Source organism: Bufo gargarizans, chromosome 2, assembly GCF_014858855.1.
Source record: "Bufo gargarizans isolate SCDJY-AF-19 chromosome 2, ASM1485885v1, whole genome shotgun sequence".
Classification (NCBI taxonomy): Eukaryota; Metazoa; Chordata; class Amphibia; order Anura; family Bufonidae; genus Bufo; species Bufo gargarizans.
In genome coordinates, this window is record NC_058081.1 from 579615127 (window position 1) to 579631448 (window position 16322).

Consider the following 16322-nt stretch of genomic DNA (forward strand, 5'->3'; position numbering starts at 1 on the left):
CTCAAGTATTGGCCAACCGGAATTTCCCTTTGTCTCCAAGATACTGAAACCATGGGCAAGACCAGTAGAGAAAAATATCGAGGAGCAGCACCATGTGGAGACTGTTCCTTTTGCAGCTATATCTCACAAATTAAACATTTACAAATCCAAGTGATAAAAAGGAGTATGAGATTAGACAGTATATCTACTGTAAGACCCAAGGGGTAATTTACATAGTGTCATGCCCATGTCCAAAGCTGGAAAAACTACACAAGAACTAAGACGTCGTATTTCTGGTCATCTAAGTACAATAGAGACAGAGAAGGATACATCTATTTCAAGAAATATGAGATATGTTCATGGAAAAAACACAAGCCTACTATGCTTTTGGGGAATAGAGAGGATGAAACTGGGGCTCAGAGGTGGTAACTTGGATAAGAGACTGTTACAATGTGGGGCTCGCTGGATCCATAGGCTCAATACAATGAGCCCGGATAACCTAAATGAGGGGTTTTCCTTCACGGTATTTATTTAAAAAACAGTGAAAAGGGATATACATCAGTAATCCCTGTGATAATTCTCTATACAAATCTGTTGATTTATTAGATGTAGAAGCTCAATAACAACTTTAGCTCAATATAGGGGATTATACAGCCAAGAACCCAAGTCTATGGATGGGTATGGATTACATTATACTAATACAACTTTTTACTTCATTTAATGTGTGAGGGTTCGTACTCTGCTGGCCCTGTTCGAATTCAAAATATCGCGCCTGCGCCGTACCTTTCTTTAATCGGTGCAGGCGCACTGAGAGGCGGCCTCTCTCCCGGCCGCTCCATCCTCAATGCGCCTGCGCCGGGTGTGGATGTGACGTCATCGGCGCAGGCGCACTGAGAGGCGGCCTCTCTCCCGGCCGCTCCATCCTCAATGCGCCTGCGCCGATGACGTCACATCTACACCCGGCGCAGGCGCATTGAGGATGGAGCGGCCGGGAGAGAGGCCGCCTCTCAGTGCGCCTGCACCGATGACGTCACATCTACACCCGGCGCAGGCGCATTGAGGATGGAGCGGCCGGGAGAGAGGCCGCCTCTCAGTGCGCCTGCACCGATTAAAGAAAGGTACGGCGCAGGCGCGATATTTTGAATTCGAACAGGGCCAGCAGAGAACGAACCCGTTCCCTGGCCCTGTCAATCAAACGGCGGAGGGGGCGTCATGATGAGAGGAGGATGCGGCTGCTACCAGCAAGTAGCCGCCCTACTTGCTGGTAGCAAGGTAATTTACATATGATAAAACTTGATTTTTTAACAATATCTACTGAACGAAAATTAATATTTAGCATATGTACAGGGAGCTTGCAGTGTAGGGATTAATATTAACGGAAAAAAAAAAAAGGGTTTAGTGGGCTGACAGATTCCCTTTAAGTGGGGAAAATTTAGGACTCTACCTCAGTTTTTTTTTTGGCCTTCCTCTGGATCAACTTGCAGGATAACAGGCTGAAGTGGGTGGACATATGTATTTCCTTCTTATATACTATGTTAAATGTTAAATAAATTATTAATATTAAAATTTTTTACAAAGGTTATGTACAATTAGTATTAAATACATATCATTTAAAGATACTAAATATTCAAAATAATGAGAAATAGATAATTTGTTAGGATTGTTTATTGTTGTCTTAGCCCTTTGAAAGACTTTGAATTATATTAACACTAAATCCATAATCCTGATTTATCTATCCAATTTATTAGATTATATTTCTCCCTTTTGATACAAAAAGGATTGAGACTTTTATATCCTTCATTTCTGGGCGCAAGTGTAGATGATAGCCCAAGATTGAAGATATTTTCAAGTCCTAAAGCATGCGAATAAAAGACAAAGTAAAGAGAACAAGTCTAAGTCCAAACGTACGCACACAAGAGAAAAGGGAATGAGAACAGTTGAAGTACTGGCGCATGCGCAAAGTGGATAAAGGAGCGAGAATAAGTATAAATCCTGGAGTCTGTTCACAGAAGGTAACGGTGGGTAAATATATCTATTACCTAACTCGTGCGCAATTAGATACTTTGATGAAAGCACCTATCACAGGAAGTGATGTGAAGCACGATTTTCTTATTGGCTTTTTCCCCTTAAAGGGAACCTGTCACCAGGATTTTGGGTATAGAGCTGAGGACATGGGTTGCTAGATGGCCGCTAGCACATCCGAAATACCCAGTCCCCATAGCTGTGTGTGCTTTTATTGTGTATAAAAACTGATTTGATACATATGCAAATTAACCTGAGATGAGTCAGAGCTTGAAAATATGACTCTTCTCTGGTCACACAAGTAAGATATGACTGTTTTGTGTTCATTTGCATATGTATCAAACCGTTTTTTTCCCCACAATATAAGCACACAGAGCTATGGGGACTTGATATTGCGGATGTGCTAGCGGCCATCTAGAAACCTATGTCCTCAGTTCTATACCCAAATTCCCGGTGACAGGTTCCCTTTAAGTTTTAAGAACAGCATATACACATAGGATAATACGGGAGGCAAACCCACCTTTAAGGTTTAAATGGAACTGAGTGAGAGCGCTCCTGTTAGCAGTAGCTCAATTACCCCTGAGGACGCTGCGTTTGCAGTGAAACATGTTGGGGAAGCTGCGTTTACATTCTGTATGTGAATATATGGGAATTGTGTTGGGGTGTGCTGCAGGCACCCTGTTCGCTCAGAGATATTTAAGAGCAGGGGAGATACTAGCGATGAGGGACAGTGAATGATATTGCTATAAGCTTAAGGTACTTTCACACTAGCGGCAGGATGGATCAGACAGGCTGTTCACCCTGTCGGATCCGTCCTGCCACTATTTCGCCGGACTGCCGCTCTGTCCCCATTGACTATAATGGGGACGGGGCAGAGCTCTGGCGCAGCCCGGCAGTGCACCGCGAAAGGTCGCCGGACTAAAAGTACTGGATGTCCGACTTTTTAGTCCGGTGCCCTCTCACCATGCACTGCCGTGCTGAGCCGGAGCTCCACCCCCGTCCCCATTATAGTCAATGGGGACGGAACGGCAGTCCGGCGGCACGGCGAAATAGTGGCAGGACGGATCCGACAGGGTGAACAGCCTGTCGGATCTGTCCTGCCACTAGTGTGAAAGTACCCTTAGGCTCAGCAAGACAGTGGAATATAAAATCATATAAGTTGTTAATAGTCAAACTACCCATCGCTAACTATCAGTGTGTGGATGCCAACTATTTAGTAAGAATTAGATACTTAGCTGCAACATAGTTGCTAGGTAAATTGGGATCTACTGTAGTATAGCCAATGCACATTTACTTAAAGGGGTCCTGCAGTTTTTTTAAAACTGATGATCGGCAGGGGTCCAACACCCGGGACCCCCTTGAGAAGGCAGCGGAGCTGGCAGTAGCGCAGCGGCCTTTTCGCTGTTTACTGCAGGCCACTGACGTCACGACTAGTATCAATAGCCTGGGTGGGGCTAAGCTCTGTTCACTTGAATGGAGCTTAGCCGTGCCCAGGCCAGTGATACTAGTCGTCACTGGTCCAGCAGTAAACAGCAAGAAGGCCGCGGCGCTACTGCCAGCGCAGCTGCCTTCTCAAACAGCTGATTGGCGGGGGTCCTGGGTGTCGGACCCCCGCCGATCAGATGCTGATAGATCATCAGTTTAAAAAAACAGCAGAACCCCTTTAAGGGGATATGAAGAAAATATCTCTATGATATCTCTGATGCATGAAAACAATTTATAGCAAAAAGAAAACAATCATATGGCCACTTTAAATTTTTTCATATTTTTGGGCAATTTAAATGTTCTTAAAGCAAATAATAAATGTTATGTTCTAAACAAAAGAAAATTAGCTAAAACAGGAATTGGATAGCCTTGGCTATTAAACTAAGCGCTATTAACAAGAGAGAATCAGTAAAACTTAGGATAAAACTCAGACATACCGTAGCCTTTGAGAGAGCATACAAATAAGCAGATGTATTATCACAATAACAGTGGGCCGATACTGATTCACACAACACGCTTGTAGGAAGCATCAGGGAGAAGGGTCTACGGCGTACTCATTTTGGACCACATCAGCCCTTAGCTGCCATTAACACATATTGATAGCTCCTAAGGTTTATCCTAAACCCAGTTATGAAATGAGTTTTTGCGCAAGACGCTTGTAGATCCTTAGGACAGCCAGTCTCCTACTCCGCTCTAGGTATATACAACACATTCCAGTTGGCTTAACCATGGGCTGGAGGAGCCTCTGTTGATTAATGGTTGGCCTTGTACATAATCTCTCTCTTTGGTTAAGCAGGCTTTAGATCAACGTCACTTGCTGGTCGGCTGCCTAATGCTATATATTTTTCTATCCTCTTGATGATCCCAACTATGGGTGGAAAATGTAGGAGGAATGGTTAAGGTGGATATGTTATTCAGCTCGGACATGGCAAGTAATTTGGTAACCTGGATCGCTCTTGGAGCAGCAACTCCAAATAGTGGGTTACTTCAAGTGATATTAGGCTGCAGAGACTTAAATTGATCCTGGTAAAAGAACTAAAATTGGCCTCATCTCCTCCCTCTTCCCTATTGGTACACTCTTGGTACACTATTGGTGTTATTCTTAATTGTCACTTTGCTCTATCAATCACCTTGATATTGTTTTTCAATTCCCCCTGTCTGGGGATTTCATTGTATACATGTCTGTACTCACCTGCGTGTGTTGAACAGCATGATTTGTATCTTTTGATATACTTCAATAAAAAATTTATTGACTGTAAAATTGGCCTCATGTTGTAGGCGAGTCCAAACTGACAGAAGGTGGGGCAACACAAGTAGATAGGGCCACCATAAGTAGGCAGGGACAACAGAAATAGGCAGGGATAGAAATACTGTAGTGCAGCACAAAATACTGCCCCAGCAGAATCAAATACCACAGTGCAGCACAAAATACTGCCTCCCTTGCTGCAGTATTCAACTTTATCACCATCATGAGGGTGGTGATACAGCTGAATTCAGGAAGGCACCTGCAGCCGCTGGCCAGGTACATAAGTACCTACATTAATTAATTCTGAGAGCATCAGATCATTATCTACTTGGCTGGTGGCAGTGAGGAGGGCCCTGGCGGCCCCCAGGGCATCAGCCCACTGGGAAATTTCCCTGTAGGAGCCATGGCCAGTCCACCCCTTTTAGGCTGGAAGAGTTGAATGCAGATATTAAGACTTCAGGAGAAAATTTCCGATACATCCATTCCTTTACTGTAGCTTCATTTCTAGGTAGGATTATCTTTCCTTCACGGAATGCAGTCACTAAATTACCCCCCCCCCCCCCCCCACACACACACACTACTGCAAGTTATACAATCAGTGGAAACTGATAAGATTCCACCTTTCATTCAGAGCTTGTTTGGAAAATGAAAGGTGGAATCTGATTGCTATGAGCAACTAATCCAGTTTTTCTTTGTTCCACTTTTGATAAATCTTCCCCTTAGTGATGGTTTTTTGTCTTGGGCTCCAACATGTTCACCGCCCCTAACCAGGGCCGGCCTTAGGTGTTCAGGCGCCCTGTGCGAGCTAACCTTGTGGCGCCCCCCCCCCCCCCCCAAAAAAAAAAAAAAAAAAAACTGCTTGTTGCTGGCATCATGGCATAGGCTGGCTGACTATCCAACCAAGTAGTTACCAGCCCTCACACCCCAAAGGCCGGTGTAATGTTATACTTCCCTAGTTCGTGAGATTTCCCTACCCTCGTCACTTCCGGTCGCATCGGACATGACGTGAGGAGGTGTGCAGCATCGCGCAGCCGCACAACGACAGGTTAGGGAAATTTCACAGCAGAATGCGCATGCGCCAGGAGCCTCGCCGGCGGTTAGGGTAGGGAAAAACTATGGGCCAATGGCAGGCAGTGATCGGATGGATGTTTTCAGCTGAACACCGGCCGACACTGCGCATGCACCGGGAGCCTCACCAGCGGTTAGGGAAGGGAAAAATTTACGTACGGGCCAGTGCTTTTTCCCTACCCTAACCGCTGGTGAGGCCCCCAGCGCATGTCGGCCGGTGTCCAGCTGAGAAAATTAGTTTCCAATGTAGTATTAATAACTAAACAATTAAATAATAAACATATTGCATTGTCTACTTACCACCAGGACAATAAGATGATCTGGACTCTGGCTGCAGTCTGGCTCTGGGGACTCCATTGTCACTCTCTCCCCCCCCCCCCCCTTCCCTCGTCACTCTCATTATTCCCCCCCCCCCAATCACTCATTATTTCCCCCCCCCCCCCATCACTCTCATTATTTCCCCCCATCACTCTCATTATTCTCCCTCTCATTATCTCCCCCCCATCACTCTCATTATTCTCCCCCCCCCATCACTCTCATTATTCCCCCCCCATCACTCATTATCCCCCCCCATCACTCTCATTATTTCCCCCCCCATCACTCTCATTATTTCTCCCCCCCCCATCACTCTCATTATTTCTCCCCCCCCCATCACTCTCATTATTTCTCCCCCCCCATCACTCTCATTATTTCTCCCCCCCCATCACTCTCATTATTTCTCCCCCCCATCACTCTCATTATTTCTCCCCCCCCATCACTCTCATTATTTCTCCCCCCCCCATCACTCTCATTATTTCTCCCCCCCCATCACTCTCATTATTTCTCCCCCCCCATCACTCTCATTATTTCTCCCCCCCCATCACTCTCATTATTTCTCCCCCCCCCATCACTCTCATTATTTCTCCCCCCCCATCACTCTCATTATTCTCCCCCCCATCACTCTCATTATTTCTCCCCCCCCATCACTCTCATTATTTCTCCCCCCCCATCACTCATTATTTCTCCCCCCCCCATCACTCTCATTATTTCTCCCCCCCCATCACTCTCATTATTTCCTCCCCCCCCCCATCACTCTCATTATTTCCTCCCCCCCTCCCCCCTCCTTTTCACTCTCTTTTCCACCTCTAGTGTAGCGTGGCCGAGCTCTGTTCGATCCGCGGTACAGGAGCATTTGTTTCCTGTACCCGGCCGGACTGACAGGAAGTGCACACTAAGTGAGCACTTCCTGTCAGTCCGGCCGGGTACAGGAAACAAAAGCTCCTGTACCGCGGATCGAACAGAGCTCGGCCACGCTACATTAACAGCACACAGCAGGCGCAGGCAGGCGCTCAGCCTCAGCCACTCAGGCGGCGCAGAATGAGGGGCGCCGCCAGCCGCCCGAACTTATATAAGCAAGTTTTTTTTTTTAAACCGCAACGTGCGCCCCCTGCTGAATACAGGGGAGGGGGAGATGGAGGGGGCGGGGGCCCGCCCCGTGGGAAAACATAAGTGCCGCCTCGCCTGCCCATATTACATTGCGGGCTGTCGGCCGCCCGGCGCCCCTGTTGCTATGGCGCCCTGTGCGGCCGCACAGCCCGCACACCCCAAAGGCCGGCCCTGCCCCTAACCTCCCCATGAATAATACTGACTCAGACTATGGCTGCGGCAGTGGGCAGAGGTTTTCATACATGATCCATACACTGCACTGCCATCACCCGCTTTTATATCTACATCTACTCTTTCCCAATTTCCCCAAGACAAAGGATATATTTTGTGTTCCCCAGAAGATGGCTTCTGGCCGGCTGATACATTACATAGTGCATACATATAGCAGCTGTCAGGTTAACACTTGGCAAGTGATGGCACGTATAGTCTGGATTTTTGTTTGCAACGCTTTAACCCCTTAGTGACCAAGCACGTTTTTTAAAAATTGCATTCCAAGAGCTAGAACTTTTTTGTTTTTTCATAAATGTACTTGTATGAGGTCTTATTTTTTGCAGGACAAGTTATAGTTTTTAATGCACCATCACCAAGTACATGTAATGATTGATTAAAGCCAGCCGTTTAGCTAAAAAAACCTTTTTTTAGGTCAGTAAAAACACGTATGGGTGGTCACTAAGGTTAAAATAAACTGCTTTTTTTAGGTACCAACAGAATGTGTTCGGTAATGATAACATGGCAGTAGTTGGCACCTAGGTACCCTCTGCATCGTCATGTGTCAGCTTTGTAACCTGGCTGTGTATTATACACTGAAGTTATTATTCACTGTATATAGGGGGTAGGTGAGAGTCTTACTCACAATTGTCAGCTTTGGATGGAGTTTTTCTTGCATATACAATGTACTGTATATTATATTGGAAATTCTACTACAGCCACAAATTGTATGGGATTTGTTTTTATTAATCATCCAATATAATATGAATAATACCCCTAAAGGCCCATTCAAATTGTCGAACTCTGTGGGGGAGATACAGCCAGGTCCATAAATATTGGGACAGCCGCACAATTCTAACATTTTTGGCTCTATACACCACCACAATGGATTTGAAATGAAACAAACAAGATGTGCTTTAACTGCAGACTGTCGGCTTTAATTTGAGGGTATTTACATCCAAATCAGGTGAACGGTGCAGGAATTACAACAGTTTGCATATGTGCCTCCCACTTGTTAAGGGACCAAAAGTAATGGGACCATTGTCTTCTCAGCTGTTCCATGGCCAGGTGTGTGTTATTCCCTCATTATCCCAATTACAATGAGCAGATAAAAGGTCCAGAGTTCATTTCCAGTCTGCTGTTTGCATTTGGAATCTGTTGCTGTCAACTCTCAAGATGAGATCGAAAGAGCGGTCACTATCAGTGAAGCAAGCCATCATTAGGCTGAAGAAACACAACAAACCCATCAGAGAGATAGCAAAAACATTAGGCGTGGCCAAAACAACTGTTTGGAACATTCCTAAAAAGAAGGAACGCACCGGAGAGCTCCGGAAGACCACGGAAAACAACTGTGGTTGATGAGCGAAGAATTCTTTCCCTGGTGAAGAAAACACCCTTCACACCAGTTGGCCAGATCAAGAACACTCTCTCTCCAGGAGGTAGGTGTATGTGTGCCAAAGTCAACAATCAGGAGAAGACTTCACCAGAGTGAATACAGAGGGTTCACCACAAGATGTAAACCATTGGTGAGCCTCAAAAACAGGAAGGCCAGATTAGAGTTCGCCAAACGACATCTAAAAAAGCCTTCACAGTTCTGGAACAACATCCTATGGACAGATGAGACCAAGATCAACTTGTACCAGAGTGATGGGAAAAGAAGAGCATGGAGAAGGAAAGGCACTGCTCATGATCCTAAGAATACCACCTCATCAGTGAAGCAGGGTGGTGGTAGTGTCATGGCGTGGGCATGTATGGCTGCCAATGGAACTGCTTCTCTTGTATTTCTTGATGATGTGACTGCTGACAAAAGCAGCAGGATGAGTTCCGAAGTGTTTCGGGCAATATTATCTGCTCATATATTTAGCCAAATGCTTCAGAACTCATTGGATGGTGTTTCACAGTGCAGATGTCACGGCTGAGGATGGGGGAAACCCTCAGCCGTGTGATGCCAGATGATGTTGTGGCTACTCTGCCATGAGAACAGGATAGGGAGCAGGTCACCTCCTCAAGCATCCCTAACCTGACCCTAACTCCTAACCTGCATGGGCCGACCTTAAAAGGTAGGAGGACCCATGCGCAAGAACCTCGGAGCCCTGACTTACCCTCTGCAGATCCCTGAGCTAGGAGCTGGGTAAGACGACCTACTCCTCGTAGGCACGGAGGAGCAGGAGTCTCAATGGGAAAAGGGGAACTCATACAGCCTTACGGGGATGGCAGGCGAACACGTAGTTCCACCAACCTGCCACAGCCTTGCTGACTGGATCCCTGTGCAAACAGGAATCCAGAACCGTAAGCTGCACCAAAACACATAGGAAGGTCCCAACAGAACATAACATACAACATCACACAGAGCAAGACAAACATAACGACAAGATCTTTATGACCACAGGGGTGGCTCTCACTGGCAGGTAATATGCACAGGAGGCTGCTCCAGCCAAGCATGACTGAAGCAACCTACTGAGCCATGCCAAACACCAAGGCTATATAGGCCAAGAAGCCACACCCCACAGTCGGACACACCCAGTGACATCACACACACACTGGGAAGGGAGTTAACCCTTCCAGCACCACAGAAGGGAAACACACATAAAGGGGAAGTGACCAAACTAAGATCACACTGTGGCTGTTGCCGCAGGCAACGACATGGGTGGCAGCCGTCCTGGGAGAAAGCCCGAAGGCCAGGACACTGCCACCACATGTACAACAACCAAACGTTGCCACGGGCAGCCACAAAGGAAGATGTCCATGCGCACCAAACAACACAAAGTGCACACCAGACACAGGCAACCGCACTTGAGGCACACAACAACATGCCTCAAGCTGCGGTTGAAACAACTACCCAAACCGCGGGCAACTGTATGCGGCTCCCAAGGAGCCACGGCCATAACCGTGGCCGTGACAGCAGATGGACAATGACCCAAAGCAGACTGCGAAAGCAACCAAAAGTTTTTTTTTTAAAGGAAAGTGTAATGTTCTGCAATGGCCAAGTCAATCACCTGACCTGAATCCGATTGAGCATGCATTTCACTTGCTGAAGACAAAACTGAAGGGAAAATCCCCCAAGAACAAGCAGGAACTGAATACAGTTGCAGTAGAGGCCTGGCAGAGCATCACCAGGGATGAAACCCAGCGTCTGGTGATGTCTATGCGTTCCAGACTTCAGGCTGTAATTGACTGCAAAGGATTTGCAACCAAGTATTAAAAAGTGAAACTTTGATTTTTGATTATTATTCTGTCCCATTACTTTTGGTTCCTTAACAGGTGGGAGGCACATATGCAAACTGTTGTAATTCCTGCACCGTTCACCTGATTTGGATGTGAATAACCTCGAATTAAAGCTGACAGTCCGCAGGTAAAGAATATCTTGTTTGTTTCATTTAAAATCCATTGTGGTGGTGTATAGAGCCAAAAATGTTAGAATTGGGTCGATGTCCCAATATTTATGCACCTGACTGTATATGAAAACTGCTGTAAAGGAGAGCTGGCTTATTTGCCCACAGCAACCAATCAGATTCCATCTTTCATATTTCAGAGCTGCTTTGGAAAATGAAAGGTCAAAACTGATTGGTTTCTATGCGCAACTAAGCCAGTTTTCCTTTACACCAGTTTTGATAAATCCCCCCCATTTTGGAGTAGTGGCCGACAATCTATGTACATGTGATACGAGCTCCCAACTCTCTCTCAACAGATGTAGGAGGAGAGAGGGATCAAGGTCATTGAATTTCAATGCCCAGTCCTTTTGTTCTTCCGGGATATAAGCTGCTGCCTGGGGTGTCTGAAAAGAATAGAGGTGGGCAAAGTATCTGGCAGCTGCTTTCTCCACTCGCCCCACTGAAAACACCCACATGCTTGGCCCTATGTGTGGGGGGCAGTCAGGAGAGACAGATGCCGGCCGAACAAGCGTTGCAGGTGCATTGGGGCTGAACGACTGTCTGCCCTTATATGGTTTCCTTGTTTGACAGCAGCACATCCCTGTTTGCACAAGGATTTTATGTGGCACATAAAGATGCAATCACACAGTGAACAAGCGACTGGAGACACATTTATAAGGCGTGTCCGTACAAACTATTTACAAAGGGTGATATGTTACTGACAACCGATCATTTTTCATGCCGCGTAAAAGATGCAGTCACCCAACAAATGGGTCCTTTGTCAGATGGCGGGTGGCATATTTACATAGGGGGAGGATCAGAAGGATGAATTTGAGGATGAGTCTGAGCTATCGTCTGATAAGAAGAAAGGTGGATTTCAGACTACACGCCAGTCAGTGAGGCAAAAGTCACTGACCATAGGTGTGCCCGAATAAAATCAAAAAAGTTAAGCATTATACATATATAACGGTTTAATGTATGCTATATATTCTAATGTTATATCTAATATTCCTTTGCCTGTGACACGGCTCCTCTTACCTGATCACCACGTCATATTTATCAATGACTTCACCCAGAGAGCTGTTTTTTAGCCTGTGCCCATTTCCGACCACTACACACCGTCTGCACCGTAACCTGGACAGGAGAACATTATTCTGTGTTATTATCAATTAGTCAGGTAGTCACTATAACAACAATTATCATTTTTAACAAGCGTCATTATAAATCCTCTTCTGGAAATACATTTAGCATGTAATTATACAAGGAAGTCATTAAAGTGTAACTGTCATATTTTTTTTATTTGCTAATTTATTAGAGCTAGGCATGTATACCTGAGTTAGTCTGTCAATGATTGTCAAAAGATCCGTAATTACCTCATACTAACAGCTTTCATTAATGTCCCCTGTCCCTTTCCACTGCTCCCTTAAAAGACAGTTCCTATGGCTTGTCTGTCTCTGGCTAAGAAGACAGGAAGACAGAGAGACGGTCCTTCACACTATATGCCTGCATTAGGCTTCAGAGTGAGGAGGCGTGTCTCTCAGTAATCCAATCTGATTGGCTGAAAGGGAGCTGCTGGCTACAACAAGTGTGTATGGGAAGTGAGGGAAAGCAGTTTTGGCCTCAGAGAACAGCCATCTTGAGAAGGTCCTCATATTGTAAATGTTTAACCCTTTCAGGCCAGGGCCATTTTTCATTTAGCGTTTTTGCTTTTCACTCCCCGCCTTCCCATAGTCCTAACTTTTTTATTTTTCTGTTCACATAGCCTTATGAGGGCTTATTTTTTGAGGGACAAGTTGGACTTTCTAATGGCGCCATTTACAGTAACATACCATGTAGTGGGAAGTGGGGAAAAAAATTCCAAATGGGGTAGAATTGGGAAAAAACACAATTCTGATAAAGTTTTTATTTTTTTTTATTACACTGTACACTATGCGGTAAAATTGACCTGTTATCTTTATTCTCCAGGTCAACACGGTTCCAACGATACCACACTTGTATAATTTTTCTTGCACTTTAATACTGAAAAAAAAATATTAAAACCTTTTGAGGAAAAAAATAAAATACACTCCTATAAATGTTTTGTAGTTATGTGTACGAGGCTGTGTGAGGGCTCATTTTTTAGGGATGATCTGTGATCAGTGATACCAATTTGAAGTGTGTCCGACTTTTTGATCACTTTAAAAAAATAATTATTAGGTAGTTGAAGTGACCAAAAAAAAAGGCAAATTGTCTGTTTAATTTTTTTTTTCTTGTTATGCCATTTGCTGTAAGCCCTTAATATTGTTATATTTTAATAGTATGGGCATTTTCGCACCCGGCGATGCCCATGATGTTTATTTTTTTTTTATTGGGTATTCTTATTTTAAGGAAAGGGGGGTGATTTGAACTTTCATGCTTTATTTTTATTTTTTTTTGTAAAAACTTTTTTCTGTAAACACTTTTTTTTTACTTTAAGTCACCTTGGGTGACAAAAACTGGCAATCATTAGATTGCCCCATTGTGTTCATTGATGTCTATATAAACATAATTGAACACTTAATTTGCACTGTACCAATACAATGCTGCCACCTAGTGGCCTGTATTGGCATAGTCCTGAAAAAAGTTCCGAAGCCTACTTGAGGCTTCGGGCTATTTCATAGATATAACAGGTTCCCCCATCTGAGTCAAGGAACGCTGTTACTGGAGCGGAAGTGCGCAACTTCCAATTCCGGACTGCGAAAATGCTGTGTTCACATTTGACCACAGCATCTGAAGGGGAAAATGTATGCGATCAGCCTTATGGATAGGTTTTTTGAAATAATAGCTATATAAATGTAAATGTAGTAGGTCCAAGTACACTCAATGACAAAAAATAATGCACCAACAAGGAGTTGTTGGAATCAAATGGAAACGTTCCGTGTGTGAATGTAATAAAGATATATGTAGGTGATTACAATATTACAGCGAAAGGATACGGTTATTGGGAAAACTGTACCAGTGAAGGGAGGCTCTAGTGCCCTGTTGGTCCACCCCTAGACCTCCAGTCCCTAGCAGTTTAGATTTATCGTTCACGACACCACTGCAAATGAAGCAACAATAGCTGGCTGTCAAAACCAGGACATGTAATAGGTGCCTTGCCACCCAATTTGCTTCTGCCAAGTGCCTGGAAATGGTCCGGGCAGAGACATGTGGGAGCTACTCATGCTTGTAGGTTGATCAACAGATCCTCTGTACTGGAGGTCTGTCTGGGCCATATGGAGCCTAATCACCACCTGTGCGATTCCTTATGTAACTGCTGCTCCCATAACCTCCTAACAGGCTGGTCAGAACAGTCTAGTTGGCGACCAATACATCAAAATGACCATCCTGCTTCTTTTAGTCCAGTGATGCATCCCCTCTCAACGTCTGTCAACTGGACAAAATGTCTTCAAGTATGTTGTAGAGGCATTTCTAGTAGTCAATGGTTTCTCACCAAGAGGTACAATATCCAAAAGTAGCCTCTGAGAGCCTTTTTATAGGGCAGTAAGGGAAGCAGTTTTACGCCCCCTCTTGAGGAAGACCCAGTGTCTAATCAGACCTCACCTGTAGTCATGTACATATCTGCCTTAGACATAAATGCATGCTGGGTTTTGCAGCAATCAGACATTTCTATCTTAGTGTGTATATTTTTTTTTTATTTCAACGTGCGTATGTCAGCTGGTACATAACAGTCATCACAAATAAATATATATAGAATTTTTGTATTATTTATTTATTTTTAAAATCATATCTTTTTATTAAAATTTTGATAAATTAACATAACAGAACCCCTCCCCCCGCCCAACATATCCTATCCCACCCCCTCACAGTGGCCAAAACTGCTGTCCAACTGCAACAGTCCAGTCAATGAACGTAGCAAAAATAAGTACAAATGCACCTCCCACCCCCCCTCCCGGCCATGCAGTAAAATGGCAATTCATAATTACTATGGATGAAGGAATCAACTCACCTCCACCTACCAAGTGGTCTGTAAATATATGTCTAGATAGAACACCGCCTACATTTCGCCATTGGTGTGAATGCAGATGGCTATCACCCTCACAAATTATGCCTCATATCTCTAAAGTTCCCGGGAGGTAAATCCAGAGGTATCAATCCAAGGAACACAAAGTTTAGTAAATCTACTTAGGGTTCCTCTCTTCCTATAAACCACACGTTCCAGGTTAAGTAACCAGTTAATCTTGGCTATGTATTCATTTCTACTAGGGCTGCACTCATCCAATCAATGCTGAGCAATTAGTTTGCGCACCATATATAGCATTCTGGCCACCTTACCGGGCTCGGTGATTGGCAAGTCCTCCACGCATCCCAATACACATACAAAGGGGGTCATATCCAGTGTAACAGAATAAAGAGAAATAATAAGTCGCACCACAGCTTGCCAAAAACCCTCCAGAGCCGAGCACGACCACAGCATATGCAGCATAACTGCCCCTCCTCCTTCACACTCCAGACACTTCGAATCCGAAAGGAGTCCTACATCAAACGGGAACTGAGGGGCTTTATAAACCCTGTGAAATAAAGTTGTGCAACACGTGTCCTCTTTGCATTATAGATCCCACTGCTAGAGGAAAGGGTCACAGCTGAGAAATCTGGTCACTGTCTTACCTCTCTATTTCTTGAGGTACGTCGTATTGGTTCGACAATGCCAGAAATTTCATCAGTAGTTCCTCTGGAGGAGAAAGGTTTGATGTCAGTCAGGGCATGATATAGGTCAGTGATGGCTAACCTTGGCACTCCAGCTGTGGTAAAACTACAACTCCCAAGATGCCCCCCTTGCTTGGCTGCTCTCAGAACTCTGTAGAAATAAATGGAGCACGCTGGGAGTCGTAGTTTCACCACAGCTGGAGTGCCAAGGTTAGCCATCACTGATATAGGTGAACACAGAGCAGCCAGTAAAAGCAGTGCGATATCCTTCTTAACACCGACAGTGACGGTGGCTCTTGTGGGTCCTCCAGGTCCCTTTATTTTGGTGGTAAATTATTACATCTCTGTTTTAGGCATGCTATGGGGGACGCCTAATCAAAGGAAATCTGGTGTAACAGTGGCCTTTCTTTTGACCTCTAGTTGCACAAAATTTGAACCATTAATTGAGCCCAAATCTTAATGGGCTATTCTAGTATTTTACTATTGATGGCCTGTCCTCAGGATAGTCCTTGATGATTTCATTGGTGGAGGTCCGACACCCTGCACCCCAAGCGATCAGCTATTCTGTAGTAGCTCTAGCGCTAAAACTACACAGATCCATCCATTGAGTTAATGCATCGCTGCTCACACTGAAGTGGATGAGAACAGCGCTGCAGTAACCAGATCTGTCCACTATGCAATAGATGGAGCCAGAGGCGGACTGGCCATAGACCCAACAGGAAAATTTCCCAGTGGGTCGATGCCCAGAGGGCCACCTAATCCTTCCTCTTGGCCAAACCCCAGGTACAAAAAGATCTAATGCTCTCAGCATTTATTAATTTAGGCAGTATTTTGTGCTGCACTGTGGTATCAGG

At 44.9% G+C, this 16322-nt stretch overlaps 1 protein-coding gene across 7 annotated transcripts in view; it reads right to left on the reverse strand.

Annotated features, from left to right (window-relative positions):
* The window catches only part of LOC122928681 (CMP-N-acetylneuraminate-beta-galactosamide-alpha-2,3-sialyltransferase 4-like), a 200168-nt gene that overhangs the window by 15669 nt on the left and 168177 nt on the right, over positions 1-16322 (reverse strand). For all 7 annotated transcript variants that reach the window (XM_044281778.1, XM_044281771.1, XM_044281776.1 and 4 more), the window contains 2 exons: positions 15430-15493; positions 11842-11937 (listed from right to left, as the gene is read on the reverse strand). In XM_044281778.1, the coding sequence (XP_044137713.1) occupies positions 11842-11937; positions 15430-15493 (160 nt within the window). The remainder of the gene's footprint in view (positions 1-11841; positions 11938-15429; positions 15494-16322) is intronic.